The sequence below is a fragment of the Poecilia latipinna genome, unplaced genomic scaffold (assembly GCF_001443285.1).
Source record: "Poecilia latipinna isolate Pla-1442-1.1 unplaced genomic scaffold, P_latipinna-1.0 Scaffold43, whole genome shotgun sequence".
Lineage (NCBI taxonomy): Eukaryota > Metazoa > Chordata > Actinopteri > Cyprinodontiformes > Poeciliidae > Poecilia > Poecilia latipinna.
This window is the reverse complement of record NW_015112659.1, coordinates 483,601-506,774: the sequence shown is the minus strand read 5'-3', so window position 1 is coordinate 506,774 and position 23,174 is coordinate 483,601. Positions and strand designations below refer to the sequence as shown.

Sequence of the window (23,174 nt, the reverse complement as noted above, 5' to 3'; positions counted from 1 at the left end):
TTTGCCTTTGAATGTAAAGTTTTATACTTGAATTTTTTGGCAAAGTTGACAGTTTTTTTTTGTTTTTGTTTTTTGACTTTCTGCATTATTTAGCCTCTTCAGAGCCTACATATGTTTTCAATCTGTTAAAGATAGTATTACAGATAGCAGTACAATTTGCACAATGCCTGTTTTGTTTTTTTTCTTGAAAAAAGTGATTAAAAACAAGTTTTTGTCTAAATTAAGGTGAATTCATGGTTCCTTTTTCCACATAATGTAACCGGTAGTGCTTATGATTAAAAAAATAATAATTATGTGATCGGTATCGGTGATCGGCCCTCATGGGTGATCGGAATCGGCAGGAAAAAACCTGATCAGCACATCTCTAGTTATACAAAATTTACACAGTAGCTAAATCACTGTTGCATCTTTGACACAGTATTGAAATCATTCTTCATTTGTTTTTACTCGCTGATCAATACAGTAAATGTGTGCTGCTTGTTTGGATGTAATTTGTTATTCCAGGGTGGGGATTTATGAAAGCTCCTTTAATAAAACAGAAACATAAAGCTGCCGTGGTTGTTTTCAAGGTGTGAGTTAATGCCATTAGTGTCATACACACGAATGGAGAATGACCTCAGCTGATATATTGCCTCATTGGCTGTTACTGTGTAGGCATTTTGAAAGAAATGAGGAGAAAAAAAAAACCTGGCTAAATCGTTCTTGAATATAACTCTCTGTAATTGTGTAACTAATGGCCTCACTCTGGAGAACAGGAGACAATAATCGGATCAAAGCCAAAGCCACTGAGATTGCCTCTGCCTGCCTGGGATAACGTCTCTGAGGGAAATTATCAGAGATTGTGGCAAAGCTTTTTGCAATCACACTTGCTGGGCTCTGGTGTAATGTGACTTATTAAAGCATTTCCATTGAATCATTAGTTTCACACTTTCACTGAAAATGGGCTCACTCAGTCAGTACCAGTCCATCTCATTCTTTTATCCGTTATCATCTCTGCTATCAGCAACCCTCACAAACCCCCCATTAAATATTTTAAGATATTTGCAGTTCAATGCAGCTGCTCTGCGCTCTAATGAGTCTTTTTTTTTTTTTTACAGAGTTAAAAAGGTCGAATTTGCTGCATAAAGTTTTTTGATGTGAAATTTTTACTGTCAAATTTCAAAACTTTGAAGAAGTTATTGGCTCAAAACTTGAGTTCCTCTGAAAGCCCACAGATCTTGCAGGATATGCAATAGAAAGTTTGACTTTGGGGAATTTCTTAATTCAAGTTGATGGAGGTTTTAGATAAACCTCAACAGTCCTGTAGGTATACTAGGAAGACAACCATTTTATTTGTTTCTTTAGTGTTTTAGATCTACAATTAGGCTTACAGGCTACATCCAAACCGACCAGAGGCATGCCATTTAAGTCCCTCACTTTCTTGGTATCTATTGAACCAACAAGTTCAATCAATGCCTTGAGGCCAAGTCTAACAATGAGAAATTGGAAAAAGTCTGTTTGAGAACCTCAAACCTGCTTAGAAATGTACCTCACCACTTGGAAGAGATTGAAACTTCTGGTCTAAGGTTTAAATCTTCTCTGGAGAAAGATTTTGGTTCATGTTAGTCTTGTTCACAGATTGAACAAGCAAAATAGTCAATGGGATGAAACAAAACACTTAAAGTGGTGTCAGAGGCTAGTTGTAAATTTTTAAGCAATTACTATTGATTTTTGTTTAATATTGATTTTTGTAATTGATTTATTGCACATTGGAAAAGGCATACCTCATGTTGACTTCATTGCATGTTATTGGAATTTTATGAAATAACTATAAAATGATAGTCAGCATTTTTTTTTTCAAAAGTTGGGTATTTTTGTATTTAGCTTTATTTCAACTGCAGCAGCAAGTTTTTTGAGTTATCCATATACCATCAAGCTGAGGTATTATTTTGTCTTTAATTCTTTGCAAAATAATCAGGTCGCAGGGAAACCACCTTGGACTCTAAATGAGCTTTAGGTCTGGACTTTGACTGGGCCTATTGCAGATAACTCATCTTTAACTTAAACCCTTCCATCGTGAGTTGGTCTTCATGTTTGAGGTTGTTGTCCAGCTAAGGTGATCCTCCAATTATGACTAAAGTCTTTGAAGAGAAACATCATGACAGCATGACTCTACAACCACCATATTTTACCACTTAATGTGCTGTGTAGTGTTAGTGTTTTGTTAGTGCTGAGTCTGACACTAACGGACTTATGTAGCTACGAACAGCTAATGTACCATAGCTCACATAGATATTAGCTCCCGCTATCAGAAACGGAGGGCAGAGTATCAAACTACCAAAAATATAAAACGTAATCTGAAATTATTTATAATTATTCGATGTCTCATTATAATCGGAAAGCAAAGCGTGCAGGTTTAGCTTCTACTTACTTCTGAGGGCAGACCACCGGGACGCTCCGTCTTGTTCTTGGTTTGCCTGTTTGTTTTTTTCCATAGACTGTTTCTTCCATCCAGCGAACCATTCCGCCACCCAGTGGTCGCTTTTCAGACCACGTAGTCTCATCTGTACCCCTCAAAAATGCCCAATATGTCTATAAATAATTTTGGAATATTATAAAGACGTGCTGAGATATTCCGTTTTCCACAGAAATGTGCCACTTCGGCACAAGCACAATGACAAACGTTCAGAGGATGAAAAACACTAGAGTCCGAGCGCAAATCAGATGACCCAGCTTTCCACCAGCATTTAAACGCACCACTTACGAACAAAACTGAGACTGGCCGGAAGCGTGAAATGAGTCTCAAAAATACTCGTCCACTCGTAACCGGATCTGTGCGTAAATGCAGTTTTGTGTGTGTGTGTGTGTGTTTGTGTGTGTATCTGGCAACTCGTGTACTTATTTAACATTTGTAGGCGTAGGAGAAAGTTTGTATACGCAATTAGCAGATTTGTGAGGTTGTAGTAAAAAAAAAAAAAATGTAGAAATTTTAACGTTTGTAGAAATTGTAATTGTGTGTATAATTTTTATTTTGTATTTGTAATTTCTTAATATTTGTGTATACATATTTACAAGTACCCGGAGTTACGCACAAATTTTCTTTTTACGGTTTACAAATTATGCTTCACAGATACAACTATCCAAAGTTACACACAAAGATGCTTACATGAGTTACAAATTGAGCATTACACACTCACAGACATTTTTACACGGGCACAGGTATTTTGAGACTATTTTCACTCCATAGTTTTGCATGAAAGCCATTCATATCTCTTCTGACTAGAGTACCTTGTTCCAAAGTTTATGCAGGTACGGTGAACTTTTAGCACATTGTATAGTATTCCGAATTGGGTTTATTCAAGGTTATTGAATTGGTCTTGTGTTTGTCGCAAGCAATGTTGTCTTTCTATCCTACAATCACTGGGTTGTGTGTGATGCCAGTAGCTCCACCTTAACCTTACCATAACTTCCTGTAGACTTACAACTGAAGGGGACCCAGGAATGCTGCAGTGAGTCAGTGTCATACTGGTCCATGCCACACTACTCAGCATAAATAAGACAATGACATCTATTTGCTCAGATCTGAGGCAGAATACAGTTGAAGATCGGACAGAGATTCTAATGTGTTTTCAGGATTTTATTCAGATTGGAAAAATATATATCACAACTGCATCCATCATCTCATCTCTAAATAATGAAGTGAAAGGAGCATTTTCTTTGGTAAAAACATCTAAGAGCTAGACTAATACAAGGACACATTTCACCAGTTATGCGTTTTAAGGAAAATTCAGAAAGGAAAACAGTCATTTTACAAAAGGGTTTTTTCAATGACTGGGGTTATTCTAAGACTGCTTTAAAAAAAATAAAGCCAGATTATGGTTACATGCATGATTTAATTGTTTTGTTGGTGAACTTCAGTATTTGATGTCTGGTAGAAATTTTACACCACACCAATGTTAGCTTCGCAGCAAATATTTAAACTTTAAAAAAAGCACAAAACCTCTTGCTGTGAAGAAGTCATACGCAATCTCAAAACAGAAAAAGAAAACACATTGCTATGAATAAATGCATAATTTTGGCATCTTTTACAATCATGTGCTAAGAGCTGAAAAGTTTTTTTTTTCCCGCTTTCAAAATAACAGTGCAGGAATGTGTTGATTTCTTACTAGAAATCAAATTTTAACAGTTTATCTCGAGATTAAATCATTTCAAACTGAATGACTTCATACAAGCACAGAGAAAAAAAAAACCCATTAAAAAACAATCTGTCCTCCAAGTAAGTAAAAATGGGCACAGCTTAATGGCTTGCGCTTGACAGATAAACCTTATAGCTAGATGCAGAAAACAAAGAATCCGTCTGTGAGACATGACAAGCTGCCGTACAAGGATGCAAAGAATGCAGGGGGATTAGTAACATTTGCTGACATAACTGGGACTTACATTGAGCTCCACTGGAATTGTCAGCCTCTGTGTCTTACAACATCAAAGATGTTTCAGCCTTGAAATATTAAAAGTGTTCCGTCAACATAACTCAGAGTGAAACAATGCAGTTAAAAAACAAAAAGACCTTCCCGGAATGTGAAATAACAAGAAAACAAAAGAAAGCTGGCGTCAAATGTTTTGGTGGGCCAAAAAAATGCGAAACATCTTAATCCTGAGGTACAGCGATGAAATGACTCAGAGATTAGAGTTTATCCTTTAATTGCTCACTTGATGATATTTTCTACGGATAAAGAAACCTTTATAAAGACCTTTGTGAACTCTTTGGTAAGTGAATCAATTTTTTACAAGAGAAAACCTCTAAAGGAATACTGCAGTGCTGAAGATTTGCTTTTTATTCTCTTCATACGAAGCAGAGCCGTTTCTAACCCAACTTGTGGACTTGTGTGGATTTTAAAATCACCACTGTCAGTTATCCGTAAAAGTGGAACGATGATTTGCCACAAACTGTCAAGACCGAGTAAGTGTAGTATTTTTTTTTTTCTCCTTTCTGTTTCTGGAAGTTGAGATGGCACTTTACCCACCCTGAAATCACTGTCTGATGTTAAAGTGAATGTCTCTTTTTTCTTTTAAGCGTGCCATTGCTTTCACATCTTTTTAAAGATTTTGAAGGTTTCTGAAAGACTTTTTTCTTTCTCTTTGTTCTGTACAGAATAAATGACTTTGGTGCTGGATCCAACAGCAGGCATCCGTAGAAAAGAAAAATGTGAAAGCATTTTAAAATTCAAGGACTGCATGGGTCTTACTTTTTGAGGTCACACATATTGCATGATTATTTCCAACTATCTGCTCCAAAGAATAAGAGCAGTGTTTTATCCTGGAGTGGTTTGAAAAATAAAAATAAAAAAAATCTTCCGTGGTCAACTTTTTTTTTTTTTTTTTTTTTTTTTTATTATACAAAAGTAAAAAATTTTTTGCAAAAAAAAATTAAAAANGTATCGGTGATCGGCCCTCATGGGTGATCAGAATCGGCAGGAAAAAACCTGATCGGCACATCTCTATTTAGTATTCTTTGTTCTGCCTGGTGAATAACAGTAATCAGCAACAAGTGAGGGAGGGGCCAGCTTTAAATCCAGGGTCTTCAGTGAAACCTGGAACCGGCCCATATCATAATTGTTACGAATTGTACAAAGAATCTTAAACTTAACTGAAAACCAATTAAATTGACATAGTGGTATACACCTTAAGGTTAACGTAACTTGGGTGCTAAATTACATTTGTTGTAGGGCATAAATGTAAACATGGATCTTAAAAAACACCATAAATTTAATCCACTTTTTTTTTTCTTTTTTTCCTATGTATGTTTTTTGTTGTTTGAAACATGCAGGAACCATCTTATAGCATCTGCCTTCACTTTTTCTTTGTGCCCCTTTAGCTGGGGCTGCTCAGGCTACAGAATCTCCAAAAGCTGCTGCGGACCCTCCACCACCTTCTGCTGCTCCAACTCCCCCACCTCCTCCCTCCACCGTGGGGCCCATTCCCACCACCATGCCCCCCGTGCCACCTGTGCCAGCACATGCTATGGACACCAAACCAGGTTAGTTGTCATGGGACAGACGGTCCGTGTCATGTGAGAACTCATTTGCCCGACATCTGCGTTTGTGTCCTCCAGCTTACACAACTAATTGCTTTGCATCGTTTTGGTCAGCGTCTTTTTTTGCCATCTACGTCTGGAGGTGCTGACTGCTTCATTGTTTTTCTTGTCTTGAAGTTTCAGCCATCAAACCCACTGCTGCTCCAGCTGCGCCAGCAGCCCACGCAGAGGGAGGAGTTAAAGCAGCAAGGACAGAAAGCAGAGTAAAGAGCACCTTGATATTTTATTTTATATGAAATCTTTTAGGTTAATGATGTTTTCTATAAAAAAAATGTTTTCTGTGGTGTTTCTTTCTTTTTGTAGGTTAAGATGAACCGCATGAGACTAAGAATTGCCCAGAGGCTGAAGGAAGCTCAAAACACCTGTGCTATGTTGACTACGTTTAATGAGGTCGATATGAGGTAGGAAATTCTCAATTAGTTGACCTACATTATTTAACCCTCAAAGCTATTTTGGATTATATGTGAAATGCACTCTGCTGCCTTCCGAGTACTGATTGGAAAAAGTCAAATTTTAAATCTTTAAATATTCACACATCCTGGTTTCTGTGCAAATCTACTTTTTGGTCATTTGTATTTATTCAGACTTCCTGTCTAAGTGCCGTTTGCATGCACCCCTGTTAAAAGGCACAACAACACTTCCACAAATGGTTATAGATTGGAATCTGCCCAATAAAAAAAGCTTTTTGAAACCCAATATCCTCTTAAACACTGGAATGTAAATATTTGGTCATAATTTCATCTAAAACGAAGATAAGAATTGTTAAAACAGGTTTTATTAATTTACAAGGAAGCGTTAGTGTCTGCACTTGCCCCCCATGCTGAAGAGGACACTTTGAGGATTTCTTTCTCCCCGCAAATGTGTGGTGTCGGCTTTCGGCTATTCAGGGTTTTCTGTGTATCCTAATTGGATTGACATTGACGGTCTGGAGGAAGACTTCCCAGTCCTGGGCTCATCTGGAGCCGAAGGAACTGGCCAGAACAGGAGGCGGGAGCATCTGCAGAGGCCCGCAGAGACCTGCGCTCTGAGTGGAAGAGCTGCCTGCACTGATATGGGCTTTTATGACAGCCCAATAAGATTTACAGGCTCTAGAAAGTGAAGATTTTTATCGCTTCTTCTCTCCTTTCTCGGAGAGTCTGTGTCTTGGGAGGGGCTAATTATGTTAGCGGAGAAACCCTAGAGCTACAACAGGGTTAGAGACAGGAAAACAAACAATTAAAAAGAGAGATACAAGAGAAAAATGAGCAATACAGAAACAATTAGTAGAACAACTTCAATAGATGTATACCTCACTCTCTTCAGCACCATTATCAAAAAATAGAACCTTTGTCCAGATTTAATACTTAAATGTATTGCCAAATTATTTTAAGAGCTTTAAACATCCATTGTTATTTAGGGAAAAAGTTAACATCAACATTTAATTTGAATAAGTGAACCTCATTTAGATTGATTAGAAAGAAGGTCATATACAATTGAAACTAGAAGTTTCCACAAACTGAATAAAGACATACAGATTTTTCCTCATCATCTGAACTGTAATCAGACCGAAGTTACTTGTTTTAGGTTAGTTAGAATTACCTAAATTATTTCTATTAGCTACATGCCACAATGATGAGAGAATATGTCAGATTTGTCATCAAAATCAGAAGTGGTGAATGGTTTGTACTTGCATAGCTCTCCATCTAGTCTAGAGGACTCCAAAGCGATTTCACTCCTAATGCCACACCTGGAACACACTGCTTTATTGCTTGACATGATGGGAAAGTCAAAGAAAATTAATCAGCAAAGGCATAAGGAAGAGAACTGTGGAGCTTTGCCAGTCTGATTCATCCTTGGGTACAATGTCCAGATTCTTGACTGTGCAGTTTTCATCTGTTCAGTTAGAAAGTCCAACCATCACACTGATGAAATTAATATGAAACTGTTTGGTTGTAATGACCATCATTATATCTGGTGGAAAAAGGGGGACTTATGTAAGCCCAGCTGTGATGCATAGGAGAGCCAGCATTATTTTGTGGGGCTGTTTTGCTGTAGGAGATGCTGGCACACTTCATAAAATGGATGGCATTATGTGGAAATATTGAAGCAACATCTGAAAACATCAGCCAGGAAGTTATATCTTGGGCGGAAATGATTTGTCCAAACGGTCAATAACCCAAAGCAAATAGCCAAACTACTTACAAATGGCTTAAGGACGAGGCCATCGCAAAGTCCTGATCTCAGTTCTATGGAGAAGTTGTGGGTAAATCTGAAAATGAATGTGGGAGCGAAGCAGTCTTCAAACGTGACTCGGTTCCTCCAGTTGTGTCAGGAGGAATGGGCCAGAACTGCAGCAAACTGTCATGAGAGGCATGTGGAAAGAAACTGAAAACATCATTACTGTGGTATTGAACAAATGCAAATAACTTTTGTAATTCTAACTGAATTATTGACTCTGTTCTAAAACAACAGAGTCCATGCAAGTTTTGGTCTGATTTAACTTGAAACTGAAAAATATATAATAAATTATTAGTTTTATGTAAACATCTGCTTTCAGCTGTGTTCTATGCTTTTACTGCTGTTATTTATTGATTATGAGGTAAAGGTAATGTAAAAACAACATCAAGCTATCTGAAATTTAGAATATTACATATTACCAATTAAAAATCAAGACTTTTAATTCAGAAATGTCAGCCTATTGAAAGTAAGTTCAGATCCTCTGCAGTTTATGCACCGATTCTTTCCTTCTGCATTCTTTCCTCATTGAGGCGTGGTAGACAGGCAACTTAAGGAAGGTTTGTAGGTTTTAGCTCATCTAGTATTGCTCATCTTTCCCCAGACATAGGTCTCCACAAATAATCACAAACTGTGGAAATATCACATTGTTTTCCTTCCACTTAACTTTCCATTTTGAATACAGGCATAACTTGGCCAGAATGGAAAATTTCTGTTAAGAACTAATACAGTAGTCCAATTACACTTTTTGAATTTAATTATTTAAATAAAATAGCTTTTTTTATGCAATATCATGTTTTCAGATGCACTTTTATCTTCACATGTAAAATATTTACGTGAACATTTATACTTTTTAAGATTTCATTCCCACTTTTATTCACATATTTGCAAAGACTCCGTTCCTTTTCAGGCTTCATCGTTGTCTTAATGCCGTGTTTCACTGTGACTTCTGCTTTATTTCCGCAGTAACATCAGCGAGATGAGGAAGGCTTACAAAGATGCTTTTCTGAAAAAACACAACATCAAGCTGGGCTTCATGTCTGCGTTTGTGAAGGCTGCCGCCTACGCTCTAGTTGACCAACCTGCTGTCAACGCAGGTACAAAATTAAACCTTTCAAGACTAGGAAACCTAAACGTTGTGGTGGATGTTTCACTCTGTCTTTGCACGTTTGGCTTCAAGGCGGGCCAAGTGTGTGTGTGGTGAAGAAAAAGATTTAAGTTTCATTGCCCGACCTCAAAACCAACTCCTAACTTATTTTCTTCCCCTAGACTACCCTGACCTATTTAGATAGACCACAGTGAAACTAGGGTGGGACGTGTTGCTGCCTTTTAAAGATCTATAATGGTCTGCGGCGTTGATTACCCACAACTTTTGACTTGCATGTGAGAGCGAGTGGTTTACAAGAAAATAGCTTTGCCTTGATGGAACTGAAGCGAGAACTTGTAATTTATCCTGGACAAGAGATTTCTGTAACATTCATGTTATTTGTGTTTCCAGTGATTGATGACACAACCAAAGAGATCGTATACAGGGACTATGTTGACATCAGTGTTGCAGTAGCAACACCAAAGGTAAGAGAAGTGGAGTTTATTGTATTAAAATGTTTGCTTCAGAAGTAAAAGGTGTACTATATTTTTTTTTGTCAGGGATTGGTGGTTCCTGTAATACGAAATGTGGAGGAAATGAACTTTGCTGATATTGAGAAAGCAATCAATTTGTTGGGAGAAAAGGTACGATTTCGTATCACTTTGTTATTAAGCAGTTTTCTGACTCACTTTTGATGTTTTATTTAATTTATTCGTTTTTTATTTTTTAAATCCTACATTCACAGGCGCGTAAAAACGAACTAGCTGTAGAAGACATGGATGGAGGCACCTTCACCATCAGCAACGGTGGTGTGTTTGGGTCCTTGTTCGGCACACCTATAATCAACCCACCTCAGTCTGCTATTCTGGGCATGCATGGCATCTTTGATAGGCCTGTTGCAGTAGGTGGAAAGGTTGGTATTTAAATTCCTGTTAATGCACCGCAAAGTTGGCTAATTTCACACTTGATCGACGGCTAGAAATGTGCCACACCACACGCAGGTCATGCAAATAGCCCTTCAACTTGGCATGGAAATCATTGCTGAGACAAAGAGTTAGCTGGCCATTTTCAGTAAAACTAAGGTTTAAATTGTATTGTCTGCAGAGGCTTATTAGGTTTTCCTTAAGTAACTAATTTTAAAAACTAAATCTGAGCTTCACAGCAAATGACAGAAGATGACTATATCACAGCAAAGTTTCTCTGTTTTATCTGATTCTGTTGATCGTGATTTACTGAGGCTGTATTTCTCAAATAGGAAGAAGACTTTTTTTTGCCCCCTCCAATAGTTCTTTTTATTCATGTTAGAATGATAAACAATCTTCCTGTCACTAGGTGGCAGCAGTGCTCAAAGTAAACATGCTGTCTTTTTGAAACAGAATAAGGAAACCAATGTTTACAATTAAAAAAAATCATTAAGCCCAGTGTCTCAGTTTATCTAATAAAAACAGACTGAGCAGACTTGAATAAATGTTACAACAATTTTCAAATTCAGTTTAACCCAATTTGCAAGACTTCAAATAGTAAAAGAAGCAACAACTTAAAACCTAAGTTGCTGCAGCTCATTTTATGAAATTTGTTGTGACAATTAGGTGCATAACAGAATAACTAAGGACCACTGGAATAGAGAAATGTTGAGGCTTTTGGTGATGTCAGAGCTGAGGTTTAGCTCACTCACAGGGACCGCTGTTTCCAGTAGGGCTGCACCATATTGTGCGATAAAATGGGTGAAAGTTGTGATAACCATATAAGTCAGTGTCAAATTTATTTACATAGCATATTTAAAGGCATCAGTTGACCAAAGTATTTTACAGTCCAGGCCAGGTTTTTGACTTATGATAAATAAGTAAACAGCAATGAAATAAACAGCAAATGTTCCAAAATATATTACAGACAGCCTTAATTTATTGCAGTCCAGGCAATTGTTCGTAATCCACATACTGCATGCTGCAGTATTGTGATAATGATACATTTTTGATATATTTTTTAGTTATAAGTTTCAGTTTGTAATTCTAACCCTGCTCTTCATGCATAAAGCCGATATTAGATTCTAAATACAAATCGTTAGTTGCTGAAGTTGCATTGTGAAGTGTGCAGTCACAATTTCTTTGCTTTATAATAATGGTGAAGTCCTTATGAACTGCAGAGCTGTGTAACATTTAGCTCCTCCCACCTCCCCTTTGAATTAATACTAATCCCCTCCACACCCCCATAAAATTAGTTATATTTTCACATTTATATCACACCTAAATGTTACTAAAGATTTGCACTTTTAAGTCAGGAATAAATAAAAATGAAGCCTTTTCATTTATATATTAGCATATAAAGACTTGGCACCCAAAATGTTTTCAGACTCCCCTCAGTTCAGATGTAAATGCATCTCCAAAGAAATAATCTTTCTATTTCACATTTTCTCTACAATGATGGCGATAGACTGTAACATCTTCATGTAAATGAGTTTTACTGTAATTCTTGATTTTGAGTGGTTTGAGTTTGATCGCTTTAGCTGAAAGCTACGCAGTTAGATATGATTAAAATGGGATGAAATAAAACAAATTTAATTTCACCAAATCTTCAAAAACAAATGTAGTATTCATGGTTCCTGAAGTGAAATCTGAATCTTAGAATCAGATAGATTTCTGTCTAAAATCAGAAATCTGTCTGATTGTAATCGGAAATCTGTCTTTTGTCAGATTTTTTTTTTTTTTTTTTTTTTTAAATCAGAAACCAAAAATCATCCACAAAGTCTTTGTTTGGTGCATCTAATTCCAGTGGCACCAATTTAAAACTAAAATTTCTCAGATTTGTATTGACGGAACTGAAAAAAAGACTCCAAAATGTATGTATTCTTTTGCGTAGGTGGAGATCCGTCCCATGATGTATGTCGCTTTGACGTACGATCATCGTCTCATCGATGGAAGAGAGGCCGTCACTTTCCTGCGTAAGATCAAGTCTGTGGTGGAGGACCCCAGGGTGCTCCTCCTCGACATGTGAGCCTCTGTCAACTCTGGGCCCACTAAACCAACCCCACGCCAACAGCGGCTGTACACACGTTTAAAAAAAAAAAAAAAAAAAAAACTTTACCATAACTGCAGTTAATGTATTGTTGTCTTGGTTAACTAGGGGAAAAAAAGGTTTGTTTTGAAAAGTTCAATTGTGAATGGACATTTGTAAGACCAGCTGGGCTGCACGGTTTGGCACTGGGCTCTGCGGTTTCAGGTGCTGGTCTCTTGATCAAAGAAACAAAAAATAAATATTCTATAACTTGTTTGCCAAATGTCATTTTCTACACAGAATTTAATAAAATCCAGTTGTTGTGAGATGACAGGCAAGTAAAGGTGCAACTGCATAGAATTTTATTATTGTGGTTGAGAGATGAACAATGAGCACATATTGGGCTAGAAAACAAGGAACACTATGTTTTAAAAATCTCCAAAGTGAAGGAATCCTCAGAGGTTTTATGCCGTCTAGTCCATGAAATTCTCTTTTTGCTGTGTGACATAGACTATTTAAGAGAAAAGGAAAGTTTTAAACAATAAAAACTTCATTACCCCACTGCTGGTTTTCTGCTGGATGGTTTTTGTGGATAATTGTTGAATGTTTAATCTGTGGACATGAACTACAAATAACAAAAGAAAAAAAAAATAATAAAAATGGGGTATTGTGCTTTAAAATGGTGTCAATTCCTCCAATAGTGCTCAGACTTTAACTTGTTTGACGAGCTCTGACGGTTTGAAGGTTTTGCAAGTGTTTCCAGGTATGTCCCATTATGCTGATAATAGTTAAAGAAAGGAAAATGTGCAGCTCAAAACATGAATGTTATTTAATGTACCATGATTGTAGCTTAAAGCTAATTCAAATCTGCAATCGCTCAGTTTAACAAATCACTTCCTAAAAAAAATATTGATACTTAAGCTGATTCTATGTTGGAAAATAGTGATTGACAACTATTTGGAAAAAAAAAAAAAAAAAGAAAACTGAACAAATTGATAAGTTTGTAAAACTGGAATCAAATGTTTTGACTGCTTTCTCTCCAGCAACTGAGAAAAATGTTTAAAACCACAAAAATAATCTTAATGTGGATATTAGCATTTAAATTCCAGTTAGATTTTTATCTAGTTCTCTTGAATCAAAAACAAAAGACAGATTGCTTTATCCTGTGATGGCTTCTTTCATTGTTACAATAAGTTATTTTCCTGTCAACAATGATTAAAATCCATCCACAATTTTGATTTAAAAGGGATTTTATTCACATGCATGGTGATTATGAAGATATGTAAAACCTAATTATCAAAATTGCATTAAAACACATCCGAGTTCCCATGGGATAAAAGTAAATCTGTGCATTTAAGGAACACAGTGCCTTGGAAAAGCATAATATTTTTCACATTTTCCCACATTACAACCAAAATGAGAAAAACGAACACGGTTAAGTGGTTAGCAGAGATGTGGTCGGTAGAAGAAACTTTTTTCCCCTCATGGTAGTGGCAGCATCATGCTGTAGTGATGCTTTTCTTTCTCTTGGACTGAGGAACTGGTCAGAGTTAATGGGAAGACCGATGCAGCTAAACACAGGATCATTCTGGAAGAAAACCTGTTAGAGGGGTAAAACATTTCAGATTGGTGTGAGTGTTCACCTTTCATCAGGACAACAGTAAACAGATCCGGAGCCGCAATGGGGTGGTTCAGATCAGGGGCGCCAAGTCCGGTCCTTGACAATTACTACAAGGCATATTTTAGGTAAATCCCTTCCCCAACACACCTGAATCAAATACATACTTTGCTACCAAGCCTGTGCAGAGCTAAATGAGATGTTGAGGGAACTAAATCTTTTGATTTAGGTTTTTGTTGAAAACGTTAATGGCATAAAAGTTTTCCTGATAGTAGCTCTTGGAAGACTGGACCCAGGTCCTCCTGGTTTTGATCAAAGCCTATTTTCCATATGTTTATAGAATAAAGATGGTTCACTTCAGGGAGATAAACATCAGTGCACTTCATATTCAAAGATTAAAATCTTGTAATTGTTTTGGAAACCGTGCTACTTTGTGTCACTCTCCCACATAAAATTCCAGTAAAACAATGTTTGTAATGTGACAAAAGTCAAAGGGTATGAATACTTTTGCAAGGCACTGGGTATCCCCAACCTTTGTTCAACCGTTTCTTTGGGAAGCTCCTGTAAAATTGCAGGATGTTTCAATCCAGCTGATCTGTTTTTTTTTTTTTTTTTTGTAAGTCCAGTATGGCACAAACAATGGGAGGTCTGCTAGCAGGACAGAGCTTTCCAGGAGACTCCGCTGAAGAAGGGGTGGCATTTGATGTCGCTTACTCCTCCACCTCCAGAACCCAAACGATAACCTGCATCAAACTGAAGCAGCTATAGAGAGAAAAAAAAGTCAGTTACACTCTCTAGTTTTTTTTTTTGTTTGTTTGTTTTTTTTTGTAGAACCTTACAAAACTGTTCATGTAGTTTAAACTTAAGCTCTGAGCTGGAAGGTTGAAGATAACATTAGAGCTGGTGCAGCATTTTGAACTGGGACAGACAACACCAAACATACAGTCAGAGTTAAAAATGGTTTTGATGAAAGCATATTTATGTTGGAATGGTCTAGTCAAATCCAGATCTGAATCTATGGCAAGACTTTAAAATTTGTGAAAAATGTGATCAAACATTTATGTCCCTAAATGTTCAAAGCTAAAATCTACTTAGATTAATGTTTGTGGTGGGTGTGAATACTTTTGTAAGGCACTGTGACCTCTAACCTCAGTGAGCAGGGATGCAGCCGCAGCACTTAGGTGGTCGGGGATGAGCAGCTGGGTGTGGGAATGGATTCCTGCTGGATGGAGCTGCCAAAGGGGCTGGAGGAGCAGGAAAGATCTTTAGCTTCATCACAACATGTGGAACTGCTAGGGAAACCAGTTTCACTGCTTTTATTGCGTTCATCTCACCATTCCTGTTAGAAGTTCAAAGAGCAATGCCCCGAGACTCCACCAGTCACAAGCCTCTGTAATCCTCGACACTCCTCCGATTTCTAGGAACGCACATTGAGCTGGGTTTAGTTAAGCCCATGTTTAACATTCCTTCAGAAATCTCCGGTACCACCGGCTTGTTGCCACTAGATGGCAGATAAGACTAAGGAGCCTGGAGCTTGAGGTGATGTGTGTGTTTACCTGGAGCACAGTACATCTGCTCCATGGCTTTGGAGCTAATCTCTGACTGAACCTCACTCCACTGGCTGAAAAACGTCAAACACACCTTTCCTGTGAAAACACGTCACTTAATTAAACTTCACATTTCATTTTGTGCAGACTTGAAGCGGACATTCAAGTTTACGCACCCCTGTTATAGCGCCACATTATTGGGATGTAAACAGTGAGACTCAGGTGATTACTTCTCAGATATGTTTTCCTTGTTTAATGTGTCCTATAATTGTAGGAATTTAATTGAAAAACCAAGAACTGGAGATTAAAGTTTTCCAATCTCCCACCCAGAGATCAAACCCGTTTTTGATTTAATATCTGTGGCAAGATATTCAAGACTGGTGTGAGTTTAAAGTGTTTTTGTAAACAAGAGTGGGCAAACAAAAAATATCAACACGGGCTTCACCAAAAATATTAGTTCAAGTATGCACACAGTTTGCTGTTCAACTGTGTTGCACATTTCAAAGGTCACATTAAAGTTAGGGAAAAGTTCTGAAATAATTTATCTGGGTCTCATTTTTTACATCACTTAAACCTGATCATTTGACAGGGGTGTGAAGACTTGTTGGTCTTACCGTTGCTGGTGAGCAAAATGTTCCTCGGGTTGAGATCCCGACACAAGACGCCTTGCTCGTGCAGACTCTCCAGGGCCAACAGAATCTGCGCCCCCCACACACGCACCTCCCCTTCTGGAATCCCCCAGTTGCTCTGCAAGGCCTTCTCTGCAGGCCTGGAGGTCGTGGCAGGAAAGCGTGGCAGGTGACACCAGCCGTCCACCTCGATGATCTGGTCTTCTTCGTGCCTCTCTGGTCCCTCCGTGTTCTTTCTGTCGCTGTGGGATGTGGCTCCCAGTGGGTCGGGAGAGAACCAGCTTACATATGATTCCGCTTTTAGGTTCTTCGCTCCAGGACTCAGTACCTCACACGCCACGTCTGTACCCTGTTTTTCACATGTGGGACAATTTTCTCTTTTTTGACATACTCCTGATGACTTCACCTGTGCATTAACGCTTCCGTGGAAAAGAGAAGCAGGAAAATCACGAGAACTTTCCGAGATGATGGTTGTGTCCGCATGGTCAGAAAATACTGCTCTGTCTGTACTCCTGATGACTATCATTCCATTTCTTTCTTCTACAATGGGACTGCTTTCTTGCTTTGACTCTGCATTTATCTCTTCAGAACTTCCAGCAACAAAAGATCCCTGATGAGAGCCATTAGTTTCCCATGATGCCCTGCCACGGATTTGGGTTTGGCAATGGAGAGGGAGATGCAGAATGGCAGGAGAGGAACTCAACGCGTCTCTTTGACTTTTAGGAGGTCCTGTTCTTTTAAACGAGATCTGATTTGTCTGAGGTGTTGCTCTTTGCAAATTATTGCCAGTCACTGCATAGAGGTTGGTTTTGTTATAGCTGTGTGTTGGGTCTGCAGCTTTCCAGGCTGCCTCAAAGTCTCGACTGCACTCTACGAGTCCCATCCCGGCTTTCTTTTTATGGAGATCTGACATGACATCGAGAGCTTGGCTGACACGGGCACAAGAGAGAGGAAGAGCTGGCTTTTCCTGAGCTTCGTTGGAATGCAAACACAAACTAGGGGCTGGTGGATGGATGTGGGTGTTGACCTGTGTCCTTGTGAGGCCGGAGAGCAGCGTCTGCTGATCCAGCTTGGTGTAAAACGACGCGGCCGATCGGGTGTTCTGGAGACAACCGGTCTCCTCTATGTAAGAGTGAGTCCCGCAGCTGTCCAGCCGCTGCTGAGTCTCGTCCCATGAGTTTGGGAAGTCTGTATCCGGACTCTCGTCGGTCAGTTTGTGAGGAATCGCTGCTGCTGTGCTCCTGCCGTTGTGCTGGTAGTCTCTGCTGATTTCAGGTGAGGTGTGGCTTGTCTTCAGCTTGACGTTGTGCTGCCCAGAGGTGAAGCACGGGTCCGGGTGTTCCCTGGCTTTCTCATTTCTAAGTTTGTGCAACTTAGAGAAAAGCCTCCCACCTAGGAAAAGACAGAAAGTTTTCCTCTATGTTTTTGATGTTTCTTGTAAGAAATACAGGGCCAGACGTAGCCACTTTACCCTTGACATGCTCCAGATGCAGGTACACGGCATCCTCACTGACATAATACCGTAGCAGCTTCACCATGTAGGGCACACCTTGAGGAATAATGGTTGTTTGGTCTCTGCTCTCCCAGCTCGATTTGACTAGGCTCTGTGAAAGCACACACATGTAATGATTTATTTAGACAATTACTCTGAGATACGTTCTGGCTCATCCCTTTGGAAGTGTCTGACACCAGCGTCTTGTCAAGATATTAAAATCACTTGAGCTTTTTCACATTGTGTTACATTACAACCTTTTATCAACAAAAAGTTTAAAAGTCAACTTTTGCCACAGATTGGACTTTGTTTCTAACTTTACCTCTGAAGTCTTCACAGAACAGCTGTAGTTCTACTGAGTTTAAATTACACACAGGTGGAGTCTTTTTAATATTTAAGTGACTTCTGAAGGCAATCGGTTACGCTAAAGAGGAAGGAGCGCAAAAAGGTTCAATACAAATGTTAGGTCATGCTTTCCAGATCAATAATTGTAAAAACAAAACAAACAAAAAAAAAACATTGAAACCATGTGTTATTTTCCTTCCACCTCACAATTATGCACAGCTTTGTGTTGGTCTGTCACATGAAACATTTAGTGAAATACTCTGAAGGTTTTGGTTATATGAAAAGACGGAAAATGACAAACGTATTAATACTTTTGTAGGGCACTGTAACTATTACTTTAGCTGAAATTTAAGATGCACTTGCACCGTCTAAAATCATGAGAGCTCTCTAGCAGATTGATGCTGAGCAATGATAATGGAGAAAGGATGGAGACAGTTTCATTGACTGCTTTGATTACAGGAACAGGCCTGCTGCCAGGTGAAAACCTCTCATCATGTCCAATAATCAGCGGAAAGATGCTAGCAAATGAATATGTAGGTTTTATGTGGCGTATTGAAGTGGATGTGATCATTTATCGGCTTTTAATTCAGTAGAGCATCCTTACCTTTACAACAAACATCTCTTTGTTGACCATGCTTTGCACAATCAGGACCTTTGGAATGAAAAATGCAACATTCTCAAGCTTACACAGAAAAGCAGGTAGATTATTACAATATATATATATATATTTTTTTTTTTTTTTTGCATCACGGTTAAGTGCAGTGGATAATTTAAAACTTCATTATGTCGAGCTACGACTCTCCTTCAGAGTTTTTGGCCCTGTGGAAAGGACATGACATTTCATTTCCGTATTAAATAACTGTTGAATGAATGACTTCATTTATTGGCACTTTGAATACCAATGCCGTGACCGTTCTTACTCTGTCACTCTTAAAATGAGAAAAACAAGAGAACTTTCAATTCAAATTGGGCAGGTATTTTTTGTTTTTTAAATCCTCAAACCTTTACCCTTTAACAATAAAGGTTTGCTTTTTATATGGTGAGATGAGAGCAGATTTGGGCTTTTCAGTTACAACCACTTTAGATGGGTCTGATGTGAAACAAAGGACGATCTTTCATCGTCACTGTTAAGTATGCTGGAGTACCTTTGATGCTGTGGGCCTATTACTATTCCAAAGGCTCTGGTTACCTTGTTGCACAAAATGGCTTCAAGGACTCTCTAAAGTACCAAACAGTTCTAAACAAAAGAAATCTGGTGGCCTTTACCAGAACACTCAAAAGGAAGTATTTTAGCAGATTGGTATCCAAAACACAGTTAAATCAAAAGACAAGGTTGACTAGATGCAGAAATAAGCTTCTTCTGTCCGCTTGGCAAAGGAAGATTGCTAATTGACAGGAGTGCCAGTCATGGGGAGCCAATAATTTCATAAACAAATAATTATTTAATGTGAGACTTGTTTTCCCCAAAAATGTACTCAAATATGTTTTTTATTTTGCACATCTCCACCTGGGGTGTCAATCAAAGATTTAAAGCTACACCGCAGTACTTAAGTAAACTATTTTGTTGTACTGGTTTACAGTGAGAGAATGACACCTACCTTATCACTGATTCCCACCACTTTACACATTTCCAGATCCTCTACGGGAGAACTCAGGTGTCGGATCGGGCGAAATCTCAGACTGCTGTAGCCCTGGGAATCAAACCCACAGATAAGACAGCAATGCCTTGATTGGACAATGGAAATGCTTGTTTAAATGCAAAAATCATGTGACTGAAGTAGCTTTGTGCTTTGAATTACCCTGTAAGTGAATGAGGCTATACAAATAATTTTGCCTTTCCTCATTTTAATTTATTCTATGTATTTTCTGTTAAGATATTGCACACAACAAAATATGTCTACGGCTTTCTGTAGACATATTTCTGTAGACATAAATATAATGTTTCCAAACATTATACTTTAAAGAAATATGAGACGCAGAGGTACTGCGGTGCTTTGCGGTACCTCTGAGTGTCTGCAGCTTATCATCAAGTTCTTTGTTGATAAGCTACTCAAGATGGTTAACTTACCCCTAAATGAGTGCCTCCTTTTCCTAGGTTATCCTGTAAATGGGTTATAAAGATTTCTTCGGCTCGCTTCAGATACTGGGTTGTCTTCCTCTTCACAGCCTCCCTCCTATCTTTGTTTGGGTCCACTATTGAAGAAAAACAATGTTGTGTTACCAAATAAAAAAAATACAATCTTACTATCTTACTATGTGGGGGGAAAAAGCTTAACCATCAAATGAATCTGTGCTTAGCATTTGCCTTCTGACTTCCTGCTCTTTTTTTATGTCATTGTCACATGCCGGCCTTGTGAAAACCCGGTTATTCCTATCCCCAGTTGAATGATTCATGCCGTCTACTCACACTGAACTCCATTCAGCAGCAAGTCCACTCCGTTCTTGTAGTAACTGAAGGCCGCCTCGTAGTCTTCGTTGACCTCGCTGTCCAAAGCCATTCGGATCTGCTTGGCAGCTTCCACCAGGTAATCTCTCTTTGCCATCTCTGAGATTCTTCTGGGTCTCTCAAGGTCCAGATGGGCCTGTTCACAGCGCAGATAGTTGGACATTGGTGCGGACACATTAAGACATGAACAACCTGTTTAATTAAAACCCAAACTGAAAATGACGACAGCGTAGCGGCTGTAAGTGAAATATAACAGGGGAGTTCTGCTTTTACAGAGTATTCAGTCACCATAAACTGGCCGTCACCTTTGCTCCTGCGTCTTCTTATCAGCAGTAGGAAACATCTCTGTCTGTTGTCACCGTGTTCTTTGCATTTCGGCCCCAAGGGACATCAGGGCTCGGGTCTGTGTTGCAAGGCATGATCATCTGAGCCAGTGGAAACAAACGGTTAACGTCTCAAGCAGAACAGGAAGTGAAAATAGGCATGTGTCTTCTATTTTGGACGAAGAGAAAGAACAAAAAAGAGCATATGTTAAAGGCAGAGAGAAATGACACATGACAGATGGATTAGGGTAAGATCTGCATGGTGAAATTATTGATGCACATGTCTTACACATCAATCTGACAGCATGTAGCAAATACAGGTCTATGAGAGCTACATCATAGCCATGTAAATTTCTAGTCAGTAACACACAAGCCATTTGAAATAGATCATGCATGAGGTCTCTTTCATACACTGCCCTGCCAAAATAGTCATATCTTTAAATTTCCACATATTTTTCATGCTTCAACAACAAATCTCAGGGTATTTTCGAGGGTATTATATAGAAGGTTCATCTCCCAGCAGGAAACATATGACCACAGATAGACTGGTTTAGGTCTAAACAAATTAAATCTAAACCTGGCAGCCTAGTCAAAGTCCAGACCTGAATGAAATTGAGAGTATGTGGCAAGAAAATTTATGTTTACAGATGTTATCCATCCAGCTTTTTCAAACATGAGCTATTTTGTAAATAAATGACTAAAGAATTTTGTCTCTGAATGTTGGAAACTAATAGAAACATACACCAAAAGACTTGGAGCTGAAACTTTTGTAAATCTTGATTCTGCAAAGTATTTACTAAGAGGCCCTGAACAAATTTGCACCCCACATTTTCATTTGCAAAACACGAAAGGCATTCACTTCACAAATATCCACAACGAGGATATTTGGATATTCAGTCACCTTAAAATCTCAATAAAATCTATTAAATCTTGGAGGCGTAACAAAATATGACAAAGTGCCAGAAATACTTTTGCCAGGCACTCTGCGTGGCATTGTGGGCTACAGCTGAAAGAGTACTGTATGAAACAATGTCAGTTTTCTCACAATGTTTTAACCACAACTGAGCCCCCTGGCATCTCACATGCAGACATTGAGTCTCTGTCAGCAGAGCAGAACATTTTCAGCGACATAAGGAAACACAAAAAGCCATTTTAAGTGTCCTCCATCAGTATCCATCATCCCTTCAACATGGACTTTAACAGCCAGTGAGCTAGCAATGTATCATCATCCATAATTACACTAAAACAACAGAAGACACGTGTGCATGCAGTTATAAGACAAACTGTACCTACTGTAGTGTAAGCATGGCCTGGACTCTGAGACCCAACAGCAGCATCAGCACCAGAAGCGACCCGGATCATCAGCAGTAGGAACATACTCATCCTGCTGAGCAGGAGAGGAGGAGGGAGCTCAGACGAGGCTGCTGATTGGCTGAGCATGATGTCATTTAAGGGTACCATTTCACACAAGGCACTCGCTTCTCCCCACTCCTCTTCATAGATGGTGAAAGATTTAAAGAGACAGCGCTGCTTTGAGTGTGTAGACCCGAAGAGGCCATTTCAGCTCTGATTTATTGTAACAATGGAGTTCAGTGTTCACCCTATAATCCCACTGCTAACTTGAAATAATAGTTACCATGTTTGGCTTTTCTCTGCTGTGGACTTTGGGATTTACTCCACCCCCCTATCCTACTTAAATATAAGCATCGGTGCTCAGTACCAGAGGGAGTCAGGCTCCAACTAACAGCACAAAGAGGAGTCACCCCCAACCACGCATGCATCCTAGGGGAAGGCAGGTTTACAGAAGGGGGTTAGGCACAGCAGCATGACTGAAATCTGATCCTGCAACCTTAGCCACAAGAATACAAGGATGCTCGAGCTCAAATGAATCCTTCAGCGACTGTTTTTGTGTCATATGAAGACTTTTCCCTCTAATTAGAATAAAAACAGACATTTGTCACGTCTAAATTTACTTGAGAAACAACAACCACAGCATATTATCAGCAAGAGAGATATTTTTCAATGTGTTCATCACATTAGTTGGAGACTGTTTCATGGGGCACCTCTGATTTGATTATCATGTGTCATGCGTTTTGGTTCTAAATAGTTACAATATTATCTGTGGCATGTTTTATGCCAAAAAACATATGAAACCAACCAAAATGTGGTTGGTTTCATCTCACCAACCACATTTTGCACATTAAAAAAAAGTCTTTATCTAGTAGTTTAATGTGAAGGGAAGCAAGAAAAGCAAGAATTGCATCTTGATTTGTGTTTTTAATGTGTAAATGATGAGGAATTTGAGGCCTCTTATATTTAATTTTCATCAGTGTATCACAGATGAGCTTGTACTCTCCATTCAAAAAGCCATTTTTTGGTCATATGCACATTTAATACATTGTTATTAGA

General features: G+C 38.7%; 2 protein-coding genes across 4 annotated transcripts in view; one reads left to right on the top strand and one right to left on the bottom strand.

Moving 5' to 3' along the window:
* The window catches only part of dlst (dihydrolipoamide S-succinyltransferase), a 19,497-nt gene extending 6,569 nt beyond the window's left edge, over nucleotides 1-12,928 (top strand). The window contains exons 8-15 of the mRNA XM_015049095.1: nucleotides 5,855-6,016; nucleotides 6,191-6,276; nucleotides 6,377-6,474; nucleotides 9,254-9,384; nucleotides 9,786-9,859; nucleotides 9,935-10,018; nucleotides 10,120-10,287; nucleotides 12,231-12,928. Of these exons, the coding sequence (XP_014904581.1) occupies nucleotides 5,855-6,016; nucleotides 6,191-6,276; nucleotides 6,377-6,474; nucleotides 9,254-9,384; nucleotides 9,786-9,859; nucleotides 9,935-10,018; nucleotides 10,120-10,287; nucleotides 12,231-12,365 (938 nt within the window). The 3' untranslated portion in view covers nucleotides 12,366-12,928. The remainder of the gene's footprint in view (nucleotides 1-5,854; nucleotides 6,017-6,190; nucleotides 6,277-6,376; nucleotides 6,475-9,253; nucleotides 9,385-9,785; nucleotides 9,860-9,934; nucleotides 10,019-10,119; nucleotides 10,288-12,230) is intronic.
* Nucleotides 12,929-14,579: 1,651 nt separating this feature from the next.
* On the bottom strand, nucleotides 14,580-22,169 carry rps6kl1 (ribosomal protein S6 kinase-like 1). Of its 3 annotated transcripts, none has more exons than XM_015049076.1 (12): nucleotides 22,055-22,169; nucleotides 20,748-20,867; nucleotides 20,404-20,578; nucleotides 20,065-20,189; nucleotides 19,595-19,687; nucleotides 18,601-18,648; nucleotides 17,631-17,763; nucleotides 16,145-17,551; nucleotides 15,540-15,629; nucleotides 15,318-15,400; nucleotides 15,132-15,227; nucleotides 14,580-14,745 (listed from the first exon to the last, which is right to left on the bottom strand). In XM_015049076.1, exons 3-12 carry the CDS (start codon nucleotides 20,537-20,539, stop codon nucleotides 14,635-14,637), a joined length of 2,322 nt encoding a protein of 773 aa, XP_014904562.1. In that variant the 5' UTR covers nucleotides 20,540-20,578; nucleotides 20,748-20,867; nucleotides 22,055-22,169; the 3' UTR covers nucleotides 14,580-14,634. The 3 variants fall into 3 exon arrangements, with proteins under 3 accessions (XP_014904562.1, XP_014904553.1, XP_014904571.1); XM_015049067.1 differs by having other exon boundaries at nucleotides 22,059-22,169; XM_015049085.1 differs by lacking the exon at nucleotides 22,055-22,169 and having other exon boundaries at nucleotides 20,748-20,889.
* Nucleotides 22,170-23,174: the final 1,005 nt, after the last annotated feature.